At 46.4% G+C, this 24,907-nt stretch overlaps 1 protein-coding gene across 2 annotated transcripts in view; it reads left to right on the top strand.

Annotated features, from left to right (window-relative positions):
• RUNX1 (RUNX family transcription factor 1) overlaps positions 1-20,667 on the top strand; it is a 249,654-nt gene extending 228,987 nt beyond the window's left edge. For both annotated transcript variants that reach the window (XM_055313394.1, XM_055313393.1), the window contains 2 exons: positions 13,486-13,647; positions 20,145-20,667. In XM_055313394.1, coding sequence (XP_055169369.1) covers positions 13,486-13,647; positions 20,145-20,620 — 638 coding nt within the window. In that variant the 3' untranslated portion in view covers positions 20,621-20,667. The remainder of the gene's footprint in view (positions 1-13,485; positions 13,648-20,144) is intronic.
• Positions 20,668-24,907: the final 4,240 nt, after the last annotated feature.

The following is a 24,907-nucleotide window of genomic DNA, read 5'->3' as shown; positions in this document are numbered from 1 at the left end:
ACATTCGGGGCCAGATCATTCTCCACCATGGGGGGCCATTCTGTGCGTTGTAAGATATTTAGCAGCACCCCTGGCCTCCACCCTCTAGATGCCAGTAGCACTCCTCACCCTAATGGTGACAACCAAAAATACCTCCAGACATTGTCCAATGTCCCCTGGTGAAGAAACAGCCCCTGTTGAGAGCAGTCTGGGAAAGGCACAAGGATCTCCTCGTCCACACAGGAGCTCAATGCCTGCAACAAAGCAGAGTTGCTCGGGCATCTCTACTTGGTAGTCACTTCACTTCTGTTGTCCAGAGGTCATCCCTTTTGTTGAGCAAGAGTTTCCTAGTCTGCTATCTCAAACACTACTTTTATTTTTATTATTATCATCATCATCATCATCATCATCATTATATTATTTTAATTCTTCCATGTTAGTCCAAGTCACTGAAAACCTATTGCTTCTCGGAGAAAGCCTTCCTTGACCTTGTAAATCAAAGCAGTTCTCTGGAGGGAGGTTTCCCACCGCTGGGCTCGGTATCATCTTTCTCAGGGTGACCTCATCTATTAAAGTATGAAGGTTGTATTTGAAATGCCATTTACTTTCTCTAAGTCAATAAATGAAGCTGTGGATCTTTAGATCATCAGAGGTCTGCTTATTACCAAGAGTTTTTGTGTGTGTGTGTCATTTTTTAAATCGAGATCTGTGTTGGAGTTTAAAAGAATTCCGGCAGATTTCCATTTGCCTTTCTGAATCAGTTTGGGGTGATATTCCTCTGCGAGTGTAGATTGCCCCTAGATGAATCTGACTTTATTAGTTTATGTCCTTTGTTCAGAGCACCAGGGATGAGCTTGTGAAAGCACACACGGCTCTTATCTTCAAAGCTCTCCTTTATGCAGCAAAAGTGCACCTCAGCAACCTGTGTTATTAATCTATGGCAGTCCCAATTAGTTCACACCAAGGTCAGTCCTTTGGGGTGTGCAAACCGGCTGCAGACTTAAGTGAACTAGCTCCTCTTGAGCAGAGCTCGCGTGAAGGTGGGGGAGAAGGAGGCCGGGGAGGAATCAGACAAAAGGGGGTTGCCCGCTCCTGCAGGAGAAGATGAGAGTGACTCCCCCTCGCTCACAAGCCAAAGAAACCCAGTTATTCTAAAGAACTCAGAACTCACATGGGAACCTGCCACCAAATGAGGAGACTGTTGGCCTTTCTTCACCGTCTTGCTCTGATGGCAGATATCCTAGTGCTTTTGCAGTTGTTGGAGCATAAAGAGAAGCGCTAAGAGAGCCATTTCTTGGAGACTTTTGATGAATGGAGAAGCCTTGAGCTTAAGAAGTAGAGTGAACGCTACTCCTCCAAAAAGGTGTCTGTGAAAAAGAAGCCAGAGCTGGTGGGTCGGTGGCATGTTGAGTTTCAGGAACGAAGGATGCTGCTGAGCCCACCGTGGCCCGTCCTGCTGTGTCTCGGAGGAAGACAGTACATCCGTGAATCCTAGGTGTCTCCGGGGGGGTGGGGGGGTGAGGCCCCTCTTATATGAAAAGAAATAGGTATCCTTGGCCTGCCATCATTTCCAGGCCAACTGAACTGGCAGTGCCCTTTAAGAGGAAGAAGTTCATTGTCTTGCCGCATACTATTATGGAAGATCTGAGCAGTGGAGGTGAAGGGAAGGCTGGGAACCACACCAGGCCTGCTGCTCCCTCCAGGCGCACACCGAGTTTTTGGGCCCAGCCAAAGGCAGGATGCTTAGAGGAGGTGCTGAAGGGGCAGTTCTCCTGGGGTGCTGGCTTCCTGGCTCCTGCTGCTGGGAATTCCCGGAGCCGGGCCCCCACCAAGGGGGAAAGGAAAACAAGAAGAGGGTGCAGGTAGAGGAAGAAAAGGCACGGCGGGACAGCACAGCCGGCAGTGAGCGTGGGGGGAACAGGGGAATGCTGAAGCGCGCACCGGGCCAGGGGTTTATGGAAGGAGGCCAGGCGCTCCAGCTTGGCACACTCACCCCACTCCCCTTGGAGCTGGGAGCACGGGATGCAAGCTCTTAGAGGAGGCGCTGCTGCCACTAGGTGGGCGTCCTGCCTGGGAAGGTGAAGGACAGTGCATTCTCAATTTGCAAAGCTCAGCTTCTGGAGTTCTGTGGTGTGGCCCGCCGGGTGAGATGTGGCATGTGGCCGCCACGCAGCCACCTCAGCAGAGTGGCTGTGGTGCTCCCCCTGAGGGAGGCTGGTGCTCGAGGGGAGGGAGGGCTGCTGTTTCCCCTAGCTAACCTGCTGGAACCTCACACATGCTCACTTTGAGACCACATTACCCCTGGGGAAGGGCTCGGGGGCATTGTGCACCTCACAGATGGGGAAACTGAGTCTCCAAGGGATTAAGTCATTGCCCCAGCACATAATCAGTGAAGGGTGGGTCAGGGCCTGTCTCTTAATCTCTCAAACTCCCAAACTATGCTCTTGCTCAGGCCCTTGTGACTCGCTGAGGGACAGGCCCAGGCCGTGGTTTCCAAATCCTGGAAATGTTTGGGGGTAACACAAACCCAAGGCTAGTTAAGCGCCCTTCCGGGTTCCCTGCAGTGCTCTCTAGATAGCGTATTGTGCTGTGTTCTTGCTTCCCCATTCGGATGGCTCCCGATTTTATTAGAATGCCGTGCTTCGGAGTTTGCTGCTTCAAACCAGAGGGTCTGGCTGAAAAATCCAGAAAGGATGCGTTAGAGCCCGGGCCACATGGGAGCCGGGGACACAGAGGCTGCTTGAAGGGCTTCAGCCACTGTTCAAACAGTTGTGACTTGATAAAACCACAAAATCTCGGGTGGCAGCTGGGAGAAAGCACAGCAGGAGAGCCACGGTCGGGCTGGTGGGGAGGGTGGCCTCCTGGTACCTCTGCCCCGCGCGACCTCTCTGTCTCCCACCAGGGACCTGTCTGAGGCCAGGTGTTGGCCAGAGGGTGGCACGCTGACGCAGAGGGCTGGGCGCTCCAGAGCTGGATGGAGTGGCCTCAGAGGAAGCCAGGCTGCGCAAAATAACATGACGTTGTGTGCCGGGCCCCGTTCTGAGCTGGGCCCAAGAGCGTATCCCCCAATACTGACAGCTCACAGGGTAGGGGTCAGTCGTCCCGCCGCCCTTGAGGCCCCAAAGCTAGGCCACCCTGGGGGCATTACAAGGAGCCTAGGAAAGCTCGGCCACGTTACTTAATAGGAGCTGCCCGAGGGACGGTGCTTACTGAATCCACTTAGATCACTGATGCCCCTCTGGGAAGTCCTATGGGCACCCCCACCCCCATCACCACTGTGCCTCCCAGCCACAGTCTGGACCGTGGCTTGGCTCTGACAGTCCCCTGCCCTGTGCCATGGGCCAGTGATGCTCAAACCTGCAAACCTGCATGGTCCTCTTTATGACACGTGCTACCCCCCTGGAATGTTCCATGGGAAGATTCCACTTCTTTAGCCATGGGCAGTCCCAGGTGATGCCGTGCCTCCCCTGCTTGGCTTGTAGCTTCCCTCTTTGAGGGGCCTGTCATTTGTTTCCTGCCAGTGAGGGTCCTCGTTCTGCGTCAGGAGCCTGATCCCAAGCCAGAGGCTGCCCGACACCTCCCAGCTGTTGACGCCGTGTTTCCTGCTCTTCCCTCTCCAGGAGCTGCAAAGAGGGCAAAGGGGCTAGGGAATGAGGGGATGGGAACAGAGAGCCATCCTCGCCCTCCGCGTTTTGAGGTTTTCGTTGGGGGAGAATGGAAGGACGGAAGGAAACGAAGAGGGCAGCCATGGAACCGTTTGAACACGGCCAGTGGGCTGGCCTGACGGCAGCTGCGCCGGCCCACCTGCAGCATCAGCGCAGGAGAGCGTGCTCAGGGCAGAGGCCAGAGTGCGAGCGCAGAAAGATCCTTCCGGAAAAGGAGTCTGCAGTGGATGTTTGTTCAACGCAGCACAGGGCAACAAGGGAGGGCAGAGGAAGGCCAGGAGGTGCCTTCTGTTCCCTCAAAACCATGATTCCCTCCAGCCCATGGGAATCGAAGGCTCCTCTCCCTCTGCCTGGGCGACCCAGGCCCGCAGAGAACAGGAGGTGTGCATCCACACGCCCGGCTTTTCTAGAAGCCAGTGACTTACCCCCAAGCCCTTCGTCAGAGACAACTGTCCAGAGTCCAGAACCTTTTTCCAGACGCGCCTCAGACGGATGGGGCTGAGGGGAGAGGCCTCATGGCAAGAGTTGAACTGTTTCCCCTGGGAAGTGTCTGGCAGCTCTAATGAGGCCCGGCACTTTGCGTTTATAGAGCGCCTTTCATCTGTGGCTCTCAAAGCTGCTCCACAAACATTAATTAACTCTCACACCTGTGAGGCAGGTGAGGCTGGGTGCCCCCATTTCTAGAGATGAGGAAACAGGTTTGGAGGGGAAGAGGGCTGTGGTGAGCCACCGGCCTTCTGCATTCCCAGCGCCCTGAGCACAAAGCTACGGGGCCTCCCCGGGCCAGGCTCCAGATGGGGGACCCGGACTGCGTGGTGGAGACATGGCCACGCGGCCCCCTTCTTCCCTCCCGCAGGCAGCCCCCACTTCCCTGGCCCTGCCATCCCGACAAGACCCCTCAAAACCCTGAAGGCCTTGAAAACGCAGCATCCCCAGGCGGGTCTCTGCCCGGGCTTGGTGCTGGATGCTTCCCTCCGGAGTAATTGCTGGAACAATGAATTCGTCTTAGCCGTACATGACTAACCAAGAGGTCTGTAGCCGGCAGAGACAACGGTTGGCAAATACCAGAGCTATTTCACAACCTCGCTTTTTCCAGGATCCAAAGCTGGTAGGAGCTGACTCACATCATCATGGGGTTTCACTGATAGCTCGTCCTGCGTCTGCTACCTGGGCACGCTCCTAGGTGGCTGCTTGCCCTCCCTCTTGGGCCCTGTTGCCTTCGGACTCCCTGCCCTGGAGGTCGGAGGAAATGGCACCGAAGGACACTGCGACTTCCCGGGGAACGCCTCCGTCCCAGCTGGGAAGGACCCAGCGCCTGGGGCCGCAAAGGCCAACAGCACGGGGCTCTGACGGTAGCAGCAGAGCCTGGGGTGGGGAGGGGAGCAGCCTCTGGTGTGCAGGGGATCCCAGATCCCCCCTCCCAAGGGTCCCAGACAGGGAGATGCAAGCCACCACCGGGCCCGCCCTGACACATCACCCTGGAAACTGACTCACATCTCTGAGCCCTGAGTCATATCCTGTTGTGCGTTTGGAGGCATCCAAGAGGGCATTATACCAGCTACCCAGGACTGAGGTGAATCTGAAGGGCACCCTGGGAACTACCCTGCCGTCTTCCAAACAGAAAGAGGGGGAAAAAAAATCCTCTGGGGAAAAAACCCAGGATGGCCCCGAGGGTTTATATGTTCACCAAGCAGGTTTGGCTCTTTTAAAAATAGACGCTGGGGCCCCGTGACATACATAACTGTCTGGTCTCTGTTTTTAAATGGCTCCAAAAGGTTACCAAAAGGTCGCATCTTTTAAAGATATCAGCTGAATAGCCAAAGAAAGGGCCTTCTAACTATAACAGCCACGCCACGGAGCCGCCAGCCTCCTCCTGGTCCCGGCCCGGGAGCGGATGCCTCAGCTCAGGTGGTGCTGCTGGGAATCCAGGTTTGGGGGTGGGCGTTAAAGACCCCAGAGAGGCAGATGGCCAGAGGTAGAGGGGTCTCTGGCCAGGCTCTCCTGGGTGGCCTGGCTGGGGCCTGACGCCAAAGGAGGATGTTTTAAACTTTTCAAAGAACAGCTTTTGGTTTTGTTGATTTACTTTGTCACTTTCTCGTGCGACACCTTCTCTGTTACTTTCTATTTCGTTGATTTCTACTTTACTATTTATTATTTCCTTTCTTCTGCTTGCTTTTGGTTCATTTTGCTCTTTTTCTTCCACTTTCCTAAGCTAGAAGCTTTGACTCTTGATTCTGGATCGTTCTTCTTTTCTAATATATGCATTCAATGCTATACATTTTCCTCTAAGCACTGCTTTTGCTACGTTCCAGAACTTGTGGTAAGTTGGATTTTCACTTAGCTCAAAATGCCTTTTAATTTCCCTTGAGACTTCTTATCTGACCCATGGGTTACTTAGAGGTGTGTTGTTGATGCTCCAAATATTTGTTCTAGGTAACTTTCTGTTTGTTTGGTTTTTGTTTTGTTTTTAATTTCTATTGATCCATATGGTCTGAGAATATACTTTATATGATTTCTGGTCTTTCCAATTTGTTAAGAGGTATTTAATGACCCAGAATGTGTACTGTCTGGATGGATGTTCCTTGTGAGCCTGAGAAGAAAGTGTATTCTGCTGTTGTTAAATAGAATCTTCTATAAATGTTAATTACATCAAGTTTGTTGGTAGTACTGTGTAGGTCAAAACACCCTAATTTTCAGCCTGCTTGATGTGTCAATTACTGAAAGAAGGGCTTGACGCCTTCAACTAAGTGTATTTTTCTATTTCTTCTTGTAGTTCTAAGTTAGTTTTTGCCACATGTTTTTTGGCATGTTGTTAAGTGCATACATGTTAAGGATTGTTACATCTTCTTAAGAGAACTCTCATCATCATGTACTTCCCCTCTTGATCTCTGAAATTTTTCCTTCTGAATTGTTTTGTATTAGTTTTTTTTAAGATTTTATTTATTTATTCATGAGAGACACAGAGAGACAGGCATAGGCAGAGGGAGAAGCAGGCTCCTTTAGGGGAGCCTAACGAGGGACTCGATCCCAGGACCCCGGGATCACACCCTGAGCCAAAGGCAGATGCTCAACCACTGAGCCCCCCAGGCATCCCAGTTTCGTATTAAATTGATATAGCTACTCTGCCTTTCTTTTGGTTAGTGTTAGCATGGTCATTCTGCATCTCTTTACTTTCACCTGAAGTCTTTATATTTCAAGTAGGTTCCCTGTAGACAACATACAGATGGACCTGGAGATTAATTCCCTCTGACAATCCCTGTCTTTTAATGGGTGCTTTTAGAACATTCATACTTAAAGTGATTATTGGTATGGTTGCATTCATAGCTACCATGTTTGTAACTGTTTTATATTTGCTTACTTGTTCTTTTTTCTCCTCTTTTCTCCAGTTTAATGGAGCATTTTATATGATTCTGTTTTATCTCTTCTCTTAGACTATAAATTATACCTTTTTAAAAAGTGTTTTTAGTGTTTTCCCTAGAGTTTGCAAAATATATGTATAATGAATCTAAGTCACCATTAAGACTACACCACTTCTTCCTTCCCATTCTGTCATTACTCCCATTCATCTCATTTACCCATACGCTGTGTTCACCCAATACATTATTCCCTCTATTATCTTTTTAAACATAGTTATATTTTGGATCAACTAAGAGTAGGAAAAAATAAGACTTTATTTTGCCTCTTCTTATTCTTTCTCTAAAGCTCCTCCTTTCTTTGTGTCAATTTAATTTCCTGTCTTATATTTTCCTTTCCCTTGAAGAACTCCTTTTAACATTTCTTGCATGTCAGCTCTACTGGATAAATTACTTCAGTTTTTGTTTGTCAGATTATGTCTTTATTTCTCCATTGTTGAGGTATAATTTTGTAGAATATAGATTTATAAGCTGGTGGCTTTTTTTCTTTAAACTTTCAAGATATTTATGAAACTCTTTTTGCTTGTATGGTTTGTGAAGAGAAGTTGGAAGTAATTCTTATCCTTCTTGCTCCCTAGATAAGGTGTTTCTGTAGATTATTTGTATTTACCTTCCTTGGTGTTCTCTGAGCTTCTTGGATCTGCGGTTTGGTGTTTGTCATTAATTTTGGAAAATTATTGGCCATTGATACTTCAAATATTTCTTCTACTCTGTTTTCTTTTTTTTTCATTCTGATATTTCTACTATGTATATGTTAATACCTTTTGAAATTGTCCCAGAGTTCATCGATGTTATGTTTTGGGTTTTGCTTTTTGTTTGCTTTGTTTTCTCTTTCTTCTCTTTACCTTTTAGTTTGGGAAGTTCTATTAAAGCTCATTGATTCTTTCCTCAGCCATATCCAGTCTGTTGTTGAGCCCATCGAAGGCATTTCTCATTTCTGTTATAGTGTTTTTCATCTCTAGAATTTCCTTTTGTTTCTGAGAGTTTCCATCTCCCTACTTACATCACCCATCTGTTCATGCATGCTGTCTCCTTTTTCCATTAAGCCCTTAACATATTAATCATAATTAAATTCCCTGTCTGGTAACTCCAAAATATATGTCATATCTGAGTCTGGTTCTGCTGTTGGTTGTATCTCTTCAGACTGCTTTCCTTACTGTTTGGAATGCCTTTTCATTTCCAATTTGAAAGCTGGACCTGAGGGGTACCTGGGTAGTTCAGTTAGTTAAGCATCCAGTTCGTGGTTTTGACTCAGTTCAAGATCTCAGGGATTGGGCCCCAAGTTGGGCTCCATGCTGAGCACTGAGTCTGCTTAAGGATTCTCGCTCTCCCTCCCTCTCAGTCCCTCCCCCTGCTCTCATGCTCCCAATATCTCTATCTCGCAAATAGATAAATAAATCTTAAAAAAAATAAAGCTGGATAGTATGTATCAGATGATGGGAATGAAAAGAAATAGGCCTTCAGTGTGATATTTTATGTTCATCTAGCTAGGAGTTGGGCTGTGTTTCATGTTTACTATAGCTGTAGACACCAGAGGCTTCAAATTCCTCTAATGCCCTTGTTTTTGTCTCTCTTGTTGTCTTTGGACTTCCCTAAGAACTCTTCCCTAAATAGTCTCTTTCAGCCATAACCCACTATTATTATACTGGATCCCATGAAAACTTGGAGGAGTTCCTGATGCCAATCTCATGAAAATGTCCCCACCCCAATCCCTGTACACACCCACAAGACTGCGGCCCCCTAGACGTTTCTTATTCTCACAGTAGTCTAAACTCAGTCTCCAACAGTTTATCAAAATTACTGGTTAAGTGTTCTGACCAGTTTATGGCTCCAGCAGCTTCTGCTCCTGGTACATAGACCTCCATGTGATTTTCTGTATTTACCTGCCTCTCAAGACTTCAGGATGGCAGTTTGCCTACAGTCTCAATTCTCTAATAGATCTAAGAAGAGTCATGGATTATCAGTTTGCTCAGCTTTTTTCTTGTAAAGATGAGAGTGGTGACCCCCAAGCTTTTTGCATTTCAGAGCTGCAAATGGCAGGGCCATTTTTCACTCTGGAGACTTTTTGATAATGCTGCATCAAAAAGTGAAGGCATTCTACTTTCTCTTTTAGTGATGTATGCCATGGATCCCTCTAAGTTCACCACTAGCCTCCGCTCCACCTTATCCCCAACTTCCCCCTTCTCGGACCTTGTTTCAAATGGAAGGGAGAGGGATCTCTGTTTTACCTATTTTTTGGATGATCAGAATGCTGAAAATAATCCATCACAAAATGACTTCAGTAAAGTGGCTGCATCAAAACATTATGGGGATCCCTGGGTGGCTCAACGGTTTAGCGCCTGCCTTCAGCTCAGGGCGTGATCCTGGAGACCCAGGATCGAGTCCCACATCAGGCTCCCTACATGGAGCCTGCTTCTCCCTCTGCCTGTGTCTGCCTCTCTCTGTCTCTCTCATGAATAAATAAAATCTTTAAAAAAACCCACACAAAAAAAAAAAAACCCACACGCAAAAAAACAAAAACAAAACAAACAAACAAAAAAAAAACATTATGTACCCTGAAAAAAAAACAGGACACAGAAAGGCTCAAATTTAAATTTTCTGATCCAGTCCTTTTCTTAATAGAAATGTGAACTGGTTGAGACTGGATCCTTGCCTCCTCTATCCTTACCTGGAATCTCCAGTTTTCTTGCCCTTTACCACTTAATCTCCTGAGCCCAGTTCCCCTCCAATGCTGAAGAACAGCCGTCAAACCCTTTATCAGTGAACAGCGTGGTATTACCTGAGCCTCACCCTGGAGCAGGTGTGTGTGGCCTTACCAATAAATATCAGATAAATCCCTTGGCATGGATTTATTTTTCTTCTTAATAATATAATCATAAAAATTAGTCAGACTTATTGAGCATTTATTATGGGCAAAAACTGTATTACTTGCTTTACGTATAGCTTATCTCACTTACTCTTCACTACTACCATTTGAAGTAGGAAAACTATGAATCAGAGAAAATAAGTGACTTACTCAGGGTAAAGGAAGAGTTCAGAATGAAGTGCTTTCCCTAAGTTTGCTCCTTGCAGAGGCAGAACAGAAGTATAATAAATGCCATTAGGATTATCTCTAATGTGGGAACAACTGTCTGCAAGTCCAGGTTAGGCAGATAATCCATCAGTTCACCTGAATACGGGTCCCCCACTCGCTGTACCCTAAAGGCAAAGACTATAATCCATTCACTACTGAGTCCCCAAAACAGTGACCCTAGTAAAGCAAAAATGCTATTTGGCAACAGGAATGAAGGAGGATGTGAATAACTTCGTGAGCCTATGAATGAATGGATGAAGTTATTAATGTGAATAAATGAATAAATGTAGGAACCCTCAGCATGATGATCAGTGCAATAGGAAGAAACTTTTCCAAGCATCATCTACTCCCAGGATCTTCACTGATATCAGACTAGAAGCTCCAATGGGGCAGGGACTACATTGGTCTTATTCATAAGGCTATTCCTAGCTAAGTTGGCACATACTAAAATTTCAATAAACTTTTGTTCTGTTTGATGGACTGACTTACCAGAGGCACTTCCATCAAGAACAAGTAGCCCTCCTCTCTGGAGAATGACAGACAGTGGTTCTCTTCTCATTCTCAGCCTATGGCTTCTTTTCTGGATAACTCCCGTCTTATCCTTACCTACTTCTTCTTCCCAGAAATCGGTATACTTATTGTTACAAGGACCATTCTTCACCCCATACTTCCAACTGAGGCTTTCTTAAATCTGATTAGCATACAAGTTAAGCCAAGAAACACTGTATAGAACCGATTCGAATTAGAATCCTGCACTGTTACTGTTGGAAGGGGCTTGGAGATCATGTCTTTTCAGAGATGAGAATGAGGATGTATAAACAAGTGGTCCAGGCTCACCGCAAAGACAAGCATAGAGGCCACTTCTGCCTCTCAGTCCAGCGCTTGGGGTGGCCCACAGCACTGCCATTTCCATAGCTGCCTTCATGTGTTCGCGTTGGCCCCATCAGAGCAAGAATGGTAACTGAACAGTAAACTCAGCATACACCATATCATTGGCCCCAGTTTTTTGTTTTATTTTGTGCTTTGGTTTTTTTTATCAATAATACATGCAGAATTAGAAAACACCCAAAAACCAGACATGAGAAGCTCGCCATCACCACCTTCTGGCCCACCACTGGCAATGAATCCAAAGGCAGCTCAACTACGGTCACATGAATGAAAACTGATCACACAGGGGTCTTTGGGGTTTTTAGTGCTATCCCTCCCCTAACACTGGAAAGCTAAGTTGTGATGTGAAGCAAGAATGTTGAATATAAAACCCTGTGTTAAAAAAAAAAAACAATCACAGAACTTGGACTTTAATCATAAAGATCATTTTACCAAAGCATATTTTTAAAAGGCTGTGAAACATTATGCAACGTTTGCATGGTTTAATTATGAGTTTAGAAAAGCCTAGCACAACTTTTTCACTACAGTAAAACATGACAGAGCATGAATCATGGCATAATACTTTATGCTTACTGTGGTTTTAGACACAGGGTTAGGGGTGCTGGGCTGTCTACACAGTGAGCCATGAATTACTGAACCGCAATTCACACCCCAGAGAGCTTTATGACAATTATAAAACCTCTTTTGTTTGCTTCTTAAATGATTAAAATATTTGACTACTATATATTCACCTAGCAAATGTGTTATCTAGGATATATGCATGTCTTACAAAAATATCTGAGCTGTAGTTTATTTTTCACTTGGAGCAAAATACTTGTAGTAATATGGGAATATTGAACAATCAGCTATTGCTCCTAGCTTTCGATTATTGGAAACATTATCACTGGTGAGGCTGCGCAGGATCTTTGACTGCAGTTGATCATTCATTTCCACTGAGTTTAGAATAGACCAGCTCTCTTATGCTTTGCCTTCTGTTCAAATTCTCCAAAATATAGAATGGAACAAGGACCTTTCTTTAATATTAGATTTCAGAGATTCTAAGTTAAAATATTTGTCCAGATTTTTCCAACTTAAAAACTGAGTTATTTTAAAGAAGAGAAAAGAAAGAAATCGATCCATATGAGGGAAAGTGGGGAGGGGCAGGCAGAAAAAGAGGGAAGGAAGACCTGGATCATCAAACCCAATTCGGTTATCCATTCACTCTGACGGCTTCAAACAGATAGAAACAGCAAACCTGAACTGCTGGAAATGAAAAGCCCCTGGAGGAACTAGAACTGAATATTTTATAACAAGAATAATTCACTTCTTTATGTCCTGGCACATACACAGCCTGCATCCTGTATTTTCCTGAGGAACATTGCTCTTTCTAGATTCACCCCCAGCTCCATGCAGCCCTGGCTGTGAAGAACTCTGGGAGCCAGCGTAGTTCGCTGTCACCTTAGTAGTCCACAGAGAAGGTGGGACCCAAAGAGAAAAATCAGTGTTTAGCCCTAAAGAAATGGAAGGCTATCTTGTGGTGAGACTGTGTTCCATTTAACTTTTCTTACACATATTGCCTAGGATCAGAGGGTTTGTTTGGTTTCTTCTTCTCCTTTTCATCTGCAGTGTGATGCTTTTGAAAACAAAGACTCCTATGAATGCTGGAGTCAAATTCACAAAATCCTTTTTACCTAAATCTTCTGAAGTCAGAGTTTTGTCTCTTCTCTCTCCCAGTCCTCATTTAATGGCCATCTATAAAATACTTGCTCAACATTCTGCCCTTTAAACGTTGCAGACGTGAGGTCTTGAAAAGGTGCGGGACACCTGTCGGTCTGGGTTGGTAGAGCCAGCTCTCTACTGCTGTGCTTGTGAACTAGTCCTCAGACCTCATCACCAGCCTCTTAGTCGGATCTTCTTTTCTAAATTCCTTGGGAGGGGATTCACCTAAATAGATGATATTTAAAAGCCCTTGGGGTATTTTTGCCAAAGGTACCAAAACAAACAAACAAACAAAACCAAAACTCTGTGTTCTTTCTTGCTTACTGAGTACAGATGGATAGATGATCCACCTGAGTTTATAAAATGTTTCTGAGGATGAGAATTGTCTCTTGGTAAAGCTGAAACTGTCTGGGTAGTTGATACGTGCTATAGTTCAATAGGTAACGTTAACACTTCTACCTGGAGAGCATATTCAACTTCACCCCATCACTATTAGCATGATTAAATCAGATCTTTGGAAGGAACAGTTATGAGAGGAAAATATTCAAGAATCCCACATAGACTATATTTCAGTATCTCTGTGGAGAAGGGGATGGAAATCATCAAACAAAAGCAAATACTTGGACTTACTAAACACTGGTCAACAGGCCACAGGCACGTATAATATATTTAAACAAAGAGGATCAGCTTTTAATTAAAAGACTTTTTTTTTTTTTTTCTTAAATCCCACCCCACTCTACATATGACTGACCTGTCTGATTCTCTGCAGACACAAGGCAGATCCAGCCATCCCCACCATGGTCCTATGATCAATCCTACCAGTACCTGGGATCAATCGCCTCCCCTTCCGTACACCCAGCAACACCCATCTCACCTGGACGGGCCAGCGGCATGACAACCCTCTCTGCAGAGCTTTCCAGTCGACTCACAAGTAAGCTGCTTGAACCCACCCTTTGAAGTCAAGCTAGAGTGGAAGGTTCGAGAGACTGGAGATGCGTAAAAGGGTTGGTCATTTTGGGGGGTAAAAACCGGTTTAAAGACAAGGCTGTCTAAGGCCCGTGCCCATTCACTGATTTTTCCTGACACCTAGAGACAGGGATTATGAATGTGAAGACAGACGTGGATTCTTTGGGCATCTGGGGGCTGCTCACATGTGGCAGACAAAGGCAACAGCTGGAGTGTTTATAACGCAGTAGGCCAAAGTAATCAGCTTCTAACTCAGATGGGGCTGTCCCATCTGATGGTGGCGAGTGTTCACAGGTCATGTGAACAAAACCCTGGCGTACCTATGGAATGGGAAGCGGCTACACCCCAAAAAGAGACATTTTTCGAACTAAGAGCTGTTCATACCAGATTAGAGGAACAGAATGGAAAGCTCGGGTGTCGTGGTTAGCATAATTGTTGTTAATACGAGCTCATTAAATATTAGTCATTTAACCTATGAGACCTTTGGGCTTGGCACTCACCTATGTTCGTGGGCAGGGAATTGGAGTTAGAGAAAATTTTCTTTGTTGAAAGCAAAAGGAGAAACTCCCTGTTTGGAGCTTTGAAATTGGAGCTGGACCAAATTGTGAAAATACTTCAGAGAACTGCAGCATTATGAAGCCTGCAGACACACACTCGTTATGTGTGGGGAGGAGGGTGGTTGTTTTTGCTTTTCAGCTCTTGAGATCAGATTATAGTAGATTAGGGGGCAGGCAAAAGGGCAGAGGTGTCAAGTCTGCCATTCTAAATGTTGTATAATGTGGTGTTTTCCAAATAGTTGTGATTACTTGAGATTTCACTCAATGCTTTGGCCTCTTCCCGGAGCTTCTCACCAGCAGCACCACTGGCATCTGGGGCCAGAGAATTCTTTGTTTTGGGGGGCTGTCCTGTGCACTGTGGGGTATTCAGCAGCATCTCTGGCCTCTAGATGTGGCAAGAGGCCCCCTCCTCCACATCAAGACAACCAAAAAATGTCTCCAGACATTGCCAAATATCCAGAGGGCCAAACCTGCCCCCAGTCGAGAACCACCACCTTTGAGTATTCTTAGGTACCGTACAGTAAAATGGGAAAGACAACTGAGTTGCCCACTTTTTGTATTAATGCCAACATTTCCAGGGCACCTGCTGGGCTGCAGAGTTGAGGAAGTTGCATAAGGATTATGACGTCTGTCCAGTGTGTTGTTTCAGAAATTCTGTTTCCTCAGACCAAATTGATTCCAAAGGCACTTGTCAACTTTTATTGATTCTTCTCCGTGGCACTGCTTTGCTCACTGCCTCTAAAACAATTACTGCTTTCCTTGGTTATGTGCCTACTGTGGGTCCTTTGGAATTTATTACGTAAGACTTTTAATTTGGTCAGCACCCAAGATACGCACCTTATACTTTCCAGAGCTCTAGGGGGGCAGCTGCTCCAACTGACCAGTGTTCAGATGTGAGGGCAACTCTTTTTTTTTTTTTTTAAGGAATCAGTCACGTGCACTCCCAAGTCTCCCATGTTCTGTTACACTTCTGAACAACCAGGACCTTAATTACCCAAGGAGTAAGGAAGGACATTTTGTGGCATTGAGGGTGTAAAGTACACAAAAGTCACGTCCCATTTCAGCACCCAAAAATGATCCTCCCTGGTCTTGGAGGGAGGGCCAGAGAGAATTCCAGATGAGCTTTCCCCAGTGGCAGAGAAAGGCATGGGAGACTGCTCTTCCACTTGGCAGATCTCCCTCTGAGAAATCAAGCCCGGAGTGCGGGCCTGAGAAGCGTTGTCATATGCCTGGGGGCAGTAGGGGGTTGCGACACATAAAAGAGAAGTGGCTGCCGGGCTGCCAGCTTTGAGAACCTGACACTGCTCTGCGTCTGCTTTTCCTTTTAATCCCGCCCCAGAGCTCTGTGTTCTGGCCCACACCCCAGCCCCCAGCCCCACCTGGACTTCCTTCTGCACGGGGGACTTGCACTCTGTCTCTTTCTCTCTTTCCTTTGCAGACAGTCTCCACACCTTGTCTGAAAAGACATGTCATCTGGAGGCTTTCCTTTATTTTTTTTCTTTTAAAAAAAATTAATGTTTAGCTGCCAACCTGGGCGACAGACAGCATGCATTAATCTGAGTCATGCAAAAGATCCTTTTAAGGCAGCCATTATCTGCTCAGGCTGTTTAATCCTTTGGGGGCCAGTGGGAGGGGCTGAGGTAGGACAGCTTTCATCCATGTCAAGCTGCAGAACGAACACTTGAGCTGTCATGGCAAATATTTAGCCCCATCAGTGGGGAAACATTTCCAACTAAAATACCTGAACCTCCTAATCCCTAGATTTCCTACCCTTTAAAAGCTCCCTGTGAACATCGGGGGTCTCCATCCCCACACGCTATTGAGTAAGGGGGCCCCGGGCCCAGCCAAAGGGACAAATAGGCTATAGACAGCAGGTGGGGTGAATGGTGCATGACAGTGGGGCTTGGTAGGAAATGTCAGACTGGACATAAAAATGGAAACAAATATATGTGAATAGATCATTTGAATCGGAACATATCTAGAGGGCTGAAGCCCTTTTATTATCAAAATGTGTAGGAAAACTATTTTGACCAAACGGACGGTCTTGCGTCGACTGACACTGGTACCACGAAGATAGGAGCATCACGAGCAGTATTGGAGATCTTTCAGATATCCTGCCCACAAGTGAAAGAACTATTCTCCCCTGACAGCTGAGACCATAACATCATTCCATTACTTATGTCCGTGACCAGCCGCGGACTCGCTCGGGATTACGGTAACTTGGTGCCATCACCACATTACCACGTAGTAGCTGGAACAGACTGGAGAGCATGTCCAGACATCACCATGAAACAGGGTGACCTTTCATTCATTTTCCAGTGGATTCACCTTTTTGTCTCAGGGCAAGTGAAGCAAGAGGAATCATGGGCGGAGTCATTAATTTGTGTGCAGAGTATTGCATCAGATGCCAACAAATTGATTGTATTTGCCTAATGCTCGTCCTCCTACCTCGGCTTTTCCCTTGACTATAGAAATCTAGCTGGAAAAATGGAGTCAAGCTTCCTGTCACAGCTCTCTGTGTTAGCAAAAACAAGTGACAAAGAGCTTGCTCACAGACCGCCCCAGTAAGGGGGCAGGGACACACCGTGTGGAATGAGGTGCGGCCTGGCTTGAGGACGAGCTAGAGCGTGGCCGTGGAAGGGCAGCCCTAGAACCACTGTCAGTTTACAACGTTTTCCCTGCCCACATGTCTGCCTGGCTTTGAAACGATTAACAGGAATGTTTGTTTGAAAGTCAGACTCCTGGTTTCCTCATTAGCAGAGAGATTGGCTGCAGACTTTGGTTGTTTCTATAAACTTTAATTACCTCTCTGATGAGGAGTATATACCTCCTCATCACATTCACCCCAAATTTATAGAAGAGTTTGGAGACAGGAAAGGGAAGAAGAGCGAGGGGGGAGGAAGAGAGAGGAAGAGAGAGAGAGAGAGAGAGAGAGAGAGAGAGAGAGAGAGAGAGAGAGAGAGAGAGAGAGACAGGCAGCAAGAGAATGAGAACACTAGCTCTCCCTGCTGGAATAATAGGCTTGAAATATGAGGAAGTTGATCAACCCCGGATGCCTTCCAAAAACAGATTAATCCACCCTGGTAGCTTTCCTTTCAGAGCAAACTCTTGGCTCTGTCAAGCTTCTCTATGGGCCTGAACACAAAAGGACACAGACCACATGCCATCCTGAGCTTGGGAGTTATTTTGTATGTTGATTTGAGAGCTTACAAATTTTAAGACATTTAATTCTTGCCTCTGCTGTCTTTGGGGTTTGCTGTTGTAAAGACTATGGTCCTGGCCCAGTCATTTAATGAATAATTCTGAGGAACAGTTACTCCCCCCCTCCCCTGGGACAACATTCTACATCTACAGTGGTGGTTCTTAGTGGGGCACAGGGGGATTGGGCCCCCCCCTCCCTACCCCCAGAACATTTGGCAGTGTCTGGAGATATTGTTAGCTGTCACAATGTGGGGTGTGGGGGCACTACTGACATTTGGTGGGCAGGGGCCAAAGATGTTGCCAAACAACCTACAACGCACAGGACAGCCTCCCACTGTTCCAACAAATTACTATCTGGCCCAAAATGTCAATAGTGTCACTGCTGAGAAACCAATCTACAAGACACAGGGAGCACTTCCTAGGTACCCAAACCCGCTAGTGGTTCCCAAGGGCAGCCTATGGTTAAGAAAAATGCAGAAGGATGCAATGAAGGCCAAAGCCAGTTTTGGAAACCATAAATGCACAATCCTAACAAAATAAGTTTTCTAGATAAAGCTCTGCCATTCCTGATGCAACTTCAACATGTGCAAAAATGGAGTAGATAAATCAAAGCCCTGAGGCCATTTGTGTTAACAAATGAGTGAACCACGTGTGAGAGAATACCAGGTGAAACTGGGGCTATATTTTTCTAAAAATGTGGAAGCAGTCTAAAGGTACACGTGGGGGAGGAAGAGTGGTGTTGATAGTCATTGACATTCACATGGTCACTACTACAGCATGCATTAGGTGGAATCATAAGAAATTGCCAGGTTTTTTTTGTTTTTTTTATAAATTTTTTATTGGTTTTCAATTTGCCAACATATAGAATTACACCCAGTGCTCATCCCGTCAAGTGCCCCCCTCAGTGCCCGTCACCCAGTCACCCCCACCCCCGGCCCTCCTCCCCTTCCACCACCCCTAGTTTGTTTCCCAGAGTTAGAAGTCTTTCATGTTCTGTCTTCCTTTCTGATATTTCCCACTCATTTTTTTTTCGTTTTTTTAAGATTTTATTTATTTATTCACATCAGACACAGAGAGGCAGAGACACAGGCAGAGGGAGAAGCAGGCTCCCTGTGGGGAATGCAATGTGGGACTCGATCCCAGGACCCCCGGGGTCATGCCCTGAGCTAAAGGCAGACACTCAACCACCGAGCCACCCAGGCGTCCCCAGAAATTGCCAATTCTTAATTATCTGAGACCTACAGAAACAGCAGTTTCCTATGATTCAACCTAAATACTATGTATAATGTACTATGGTGTTTTATACATTAACACTATAACACAGGGGATCCCTGGGCGGCTCAGCGGTTTAACACCTGCCTTCAGCCCAGGGCATGATCCCAGAGTCCCGGGATCGAGTCCTGCATCGGGCTCCCTGCATAAAGCCTGCTTCTCCCTCTGCCTGTCTCTCTCTCTCTCTCTCTTGCTTTCTCTGTCCCTCGTGAGTAAATAAAATCTTTAAAAAAAAAACACTATAACACAGTATCATGTTACATGTGATATATTCTATTAGTATTAATCTACTGATGCATCCATTACATTAATATATAATTTTATGATTTACACGGTATGACTATATTAATATCACAGTTTACATTTCTATCCATATTGGCACATTAATAGGCGGCTGGCAAACACTTTCCCGTGCAGGGCCAGGCACTAAATCCCTCAGCCTTTCCGGGTCCTATAGGGTCGGCCTGTGGTCGCCCTGTGTCAGGACTACTCCCCCCCACCCCCCACTGCGGTGGTGGCTCCAGACCAGCGACCCTGGCACCTCACACGAGTGAGGCTCATTCCAACGAAACTTCACCAACAGCCACTGATAAGTAGAATCTCACCTTTTCCACGTCAGGAAAATTACTTTTGACATTTTATGTAAATTCACTTTACCTTGGGCAGCCCGGGTGGTTCAGCGGTTTAGCGCCTGCCTTCGGCCCAGGGCGTGATCCTGGAGACCCGGGGTCGAGTCCCACGTCGGGCTCCCTGCATGGGGCCTGCTTCTCCCTCTGCCTGTGTCGCTCATGAATAAATAAAATCTTTAAAAAAAAAAAAAAAATTCACCTTGCCAACATGGAGGAGGACACCCGGGGCTCACCCCATCACGTGCCCTCCTTCAGCGCCCGTCACCCAGTTACCTCACCCCCTCACCCACCAACCTTTCCACAGCCCTTTGTTCCCCAGACTCAGAGCGGCCTCTCGCGGTCTGTCTAGGTCAGGAAATACTCTTCTTTTCACTTTTTTCAACCACGTATTAAAGGAACTCATTCTCAGCTCGGCGGCGACCGAAGCGGGGTGTGCCAACCCCGTCATCGCCCCGACCTTACCGTGTCGTATCCACGGATCTATTGTGTGTCACGGCGCAGTGCTTCACATTCTAGAACCCTGTAATGCCCTGCGGCCTACACCGCCTCACACGACCGCGCGCCCCGCAGCCGCAGCGCCCTCACTGCAGCCCCTCACAGCCCCTCGGTGCCCCCTAGCATGCTGGGTAGGCGGCCTCCCTTCCGGGCCGGGCCGGGCCAGCGGCATTCTGGGTAACCCGCCCGTGGGCGGGGCCGTGGGCGGGGCCACGTGCGGGGCCACGTGCGGGAGGGGCGTGGCCTCCCTCGCTCCCGCCTCACGCTCTTTTCTCACCTGTTCCCCCCTCCACCCCCCACCCCTGCAGCAGCGCCCGACCTGACGGCCTTCGGCGACCCGCGCCAGTTCCCCGCGCTGCCCTCCATCTCAGACCCTCGCATGCACTACCCCGGCGCCTTCACCTACTCCCCGACGCCCGTCACGTCGGGCATCGGCATCGGCATGTCGGCCATGAGCTCGGCCACGCGCTACCACACGTACCTGCCGCCGCCCTACCCCGGCTCGTCGCAGGCGCAGGGCGGCCCGTTCCAGGCCAGCTCGCCGTCCTACCACCTGTACTACGGCGCCTCGGCGGGCTCCTACCAGTTCTCCATGGTGGGCGGCGAGCGCTCGCCGCCGCGCATCCTGCCGCCCTGCACCAACGCGTCCACGGGCTCGGCGCTGCTCAACCCCAGCCTCCCGAACCAGAGCGACGTGGTGGAGGCCGAGGGCAGCCACAGCAACTCGCCCACCAACATGGCGCCCGCCGCGCGCCTCGAGGAGGCGGTGTGGCGGCCCTACTGAGGGCCCAGCCCCGGAGCCCCGGAGCCCCGGAGCCCCGGAGCCCCGGAGCCCCGGAGCCCCGGAGCCCCGGAGCCCCGGAGCCCCGGAGCCCCGGAGCCCCGGAGCCCCGGAGCCCCGGCGGGCGCCACGGGCTCGGCCGGCGGGGACTGCGCTCCGGGGTCTCGCCCCGCCCCCGGCCCACCTGCGCCCCCCGCGCCCCCGGGGGGGCCCACCTGCGCCCCCCGCGCCCCCGGGGGGCCCACCTGCGCCCCCCGCGCCCCCGGGGGGGCCCCCCCCCGACTCACCTTCTCCGAACCTGACCCAACCTGAGGCTGGCTGCCCGCTTCGCCAGCGCGCGGACGCGTCCTAAGGCAAAACAGGAAGATTCCCAGAGGGAAACTGTGAATGCTTCTGATTTAGCGATGCTGTGAATAAAAGAAAGATTTTATACCCTTGACTTCACTTTTTAACCAAGTTGTTTATTCCAAAGAGTGGAATTTGGGGTGGGGTGGGGTGGGGGCGGGGAAATGCAACTCCTCCTGTTTGGTTTCTAATTTCATATTTTTTAATTTTCTTTTCCAGCACCTTATAAATTGCAAAATGCGTATTTGCATTTGGGGTGATATATACATATATACATATATATGTGTGTGTATATATATATATATATTTGAGCTTGCTTCCTTCTTGCTTTGACAATTGAAAGAAATATGATTCCTTTTTCTGTAAGCTTTATTTAACTTTTTCTTTTGGACTTTCGTGTGGTTGTTTTGTTGTTTTTCTTTTTTTTTTTTTGTCTTTTTTCTTTTTTTTTTTGAGAAACAGCTACAGCTTTGGGTCATTTTCAACTACTGTATTCCCACAAGGAATCCCTAGATATTTATGTATCTTGATGTTTAGACACTTACTTATGTGTGTTGATACTTTTTTATTATTTAAATGTACTTATATTAAGAAGAAAAATATCAAGTACTACATTTTTTGTTTTTTTTTTTTTTCGTAGTAGCCAAAGTTCAATGTATCACATTGAAGAAGGCTGGGGAAAAAAAGGGGGTGGGCAATGTGATGACTTGGTTATCTAAATATTGTTTACATTAAACTCCCTTTCATGTTGATCAAACGAGTTGGTAGCTAATGCAGCAATGTTTTTAATACGCTTTTTAGATACTGAGGGTCACTTGAAGGATCTGAAGTATGGAATTTTTTGCCAAGCTCAACCAAGGGTCTCCTATCTGACTCCCTCCCTTTAAACAGAGAAGGTCAAGTCTGGTTCCAAGGAGGTTCAGGAAGATGCCAATGATTGCACCTCTGGAGAGGATTTATTTTCTGCCTAGGGGTTTGCTCCCTCCACGGGCTCTTGATAATTTCAGACATGCTTTGTTATGAATGAATCCAAAGTAAGCTATGTGGAAGAGCAGAATCCACATGGAAACCAAATGAATGGATTTATGGGTTCCTTAACTGCCCCCTCCTGGAGTAGTAAGGAGATCGTCTGAATCCAGAGTTCAGATTTTTTAGCTCCAAGAAAATACTCCTATTTGATACAGTACCTGTTCATGGATGCAGAACAAAACTTGTGGCTGTCCCCCAAGGCTGGGAGTGGAAGAAACTAGACTGGATGCCTTTGATGCCTGAAGGTCTCCAGCTGAATTTTCGTAGGGTGGGCCCAGAAGCAGACCCGAACAGGATAGTTTTCCTCTGTGTGCCTCATGGAGTCACCTGGGAAAGCACTGTCCCACCTGTGCCGGACCCCATCCCATGCTGCTCGTTCACCACCCATCTTTGCGTTGCTCTCACCGGGCTGAGACCCTACCTAATGGGGTATGTGCACTTTTATCCGTGCATCAGCATGACAGGAAAGATTCATGTCACTGCTGCCCATGGCTACAATTCAGAAGTATCCAATGTCACTGTAAATTTTATGGCACTATTTTTATTGGAGAATTTGGTCAGAATGCAGTTGTACAACTCGTAAATACTAACTGCTGATTTTGACATATGCGTGCTCAAAATGATCTGGTTGTTATTTAATGTACCTCTTAAATTAGTTGAAATTATTTCAGGTCAACTCTGAAGAGTATTTGAAAGCAGGACTTCAGAACAGTGTTTGATTTTTATTTTATAAATTTAAGGATTCAAATTAGAAAGATCTTTGGCTGCAGGCAGCAAAACAGCTGGTCTTATTTAAAAACAACTTGTTTTTGAGTTTTCTTATATATATATATATATTGATTAATTGTTTTACACAGATGCAGTAGCACTTTGGTAAGAAAGAGTAAAGCAGTTTGTGTTGTCAGGTCATTCTTATCTAGAAAAGAGCTAAAACAAATCCTGGAGAAACTCCGTATATTCATTTCCATTTTAGACATGATTCTTTCTCCACGATTCAACTTGACGCTTTATTCTGTGTTACATTTTTGCAGCAAAATTACCCTTAAATGTCAGCAAATTTAAATTTTTTTTTATTTCTGAAAAGGACCTTTAGCCCCTTGACCCCAAATCGAACTTAAGTGTTCTTTTCAGCACATGTTGCCATATCTGACCTGACAAAATGTTGGGGAAAAATGAAGGAAAAAAATTTTCTATTTTTCAGTTCATTTCTGGTACCTGAAGATACTCCAACTCAAAACCAGCCTAATGCCCTAGAAGGGGATCAGATAATACTTCACAGTGAATCTCCACTCTGAATGGCATGTCTATGAGGAGGGCGTGTCACTTTGTTGTAGACCTACTGGTTTGGCCATTCAGTTTCACAAACCCTCACCAGCATAGGTAGTACTTAATAGTTCCAGAAAAAACTAAAGCAAACGTTAGCTGTTTTGGAGATAGGCCTCACGTCACACTTAATGCTTACCACCACCACCAGCACCCCCCCCCCCCGAAAAATTGCATTCATTGCCTTCAGGTAAATTAAGGTGGTCCTTTAATCAAGGAGACCCTTAAGCCAATAATGTAACTGGATGTATCTGGGAGCATTGGTCCAAGAGAAGAACGATTAAATAAGCCATTTCTACTGCTTGTTCATGCCTTTATTTATAATTTTAACATGGATATGTATTTTAATTCTTTTTGGTTTACTCACTATATTTCTTATATGACTTATATTTCTTATATGACATATTTCTTTCCTTCTCTGGACCCCTAATATCTCCCTCTGTTTCTCTTCCCCTCCCTCTGCCAAATCTCTTCTCACTCCTCCATCCTCTCACTTTATATAAGGAGACAGCACACACACCCCTAAGTTCACACCAAATGTCCAGAAGCGAGGAGCTACAACTGTTGTCCAGAACAACAGTTCCCCTCCCTTTACATAAAGGAACAGGGTGAGTCAGCCTTTCTCCTGCTCGTCGTGGGTTTCTTCCAGCAGAACAGAGACATTGCCAACCATTTTGGATCTGCTTGCTGTCCAAGTGCAGCAACAGAAGCCTTCCTGGACAAATTACAATCAGTGAGTTAATAGACAGCCTTTCTGCTGCCTCGCATTTCTGTGCAGATAAACAGAAATGCTCTGATTGGAAAGGAAATGAATGGTTTCACTCAAAAGTCCTGCAATTTAGGATTGCAGGCTTCTGTCCTGAAAGACCTGCTTCCTTTAGGACATTCCGTCCTGGTGATTTTTTGGTTTTGGTGGGTTTTGTTTTCTGGGAGTGCAACATGTTTGGGGTCTTTTATACTCGAAAAATCAGTTATAAATAATGACAGAAAACATTTTTTACATCTGAACAAACCTTTTTGTTTACCTGCAGTATACAATCGTTTGGGGTTTTTGTCTTGTTTGTTTGGAGTTTTTTCCTTCCCTTTAGCCAGATCAGTATTTATGAGGCTGATCATTTGGCATTTTTTTTTCCTTCCAGAAGAGTTGCATCAACAAGTTAATTGTATTTATGTATGTAAATAGATTTTAAGCTTCATTATAAAATATTGTTAATACCTGTAATAACTTTTTTCAATTTTTTGTGTGTGTTTCTAAGGACTTTTTCTTATGTTTGCTAAATACTGTAGACAAAAAAAAATGCTTCTTTCTACTTTGTTTATTTTAGACTTAAAAATGAGCTACTTTTTATTCACTTTTGTAAAGAGCTAATAGCATGGTTCCAATTTTTTTTAAGTTCACTTTTTGTTCTAGGGGAAATGAATGTGCAAAAAAAAAACTGTTGGTTATTTGTGCTATTCTGGATGTATAAAAATCAATGGAAAAAATAAACTTCCAAATTGAAATGACAGTAAAACACATCTATTGAAAAAGTAACAATGAGAACTGCTGTCCTCCTTGGACAGGCCCCACCTAGTGTCTATTTGTGCAGCAGT

The sequence above is a fragment of the Nyctereutes procyonoides genome, unplaced genomic scaffold (genome assembly GCF_905146905.1).
Source record: "Nyctereutes procyonoides isolate TBG_1078 unplaced genomic scaffold, NYPRO_anot_genome, whole genome shotgun sequence".
NCBI lineage: Eukaryota > Metazoa > Chordata > Mammalia > Carnivora > Canidae > Nyctereutes > Nyctereutes procyonoides.
This window is presented reverse-complemented; position numbering and strand designations above follow the sequence as displayed.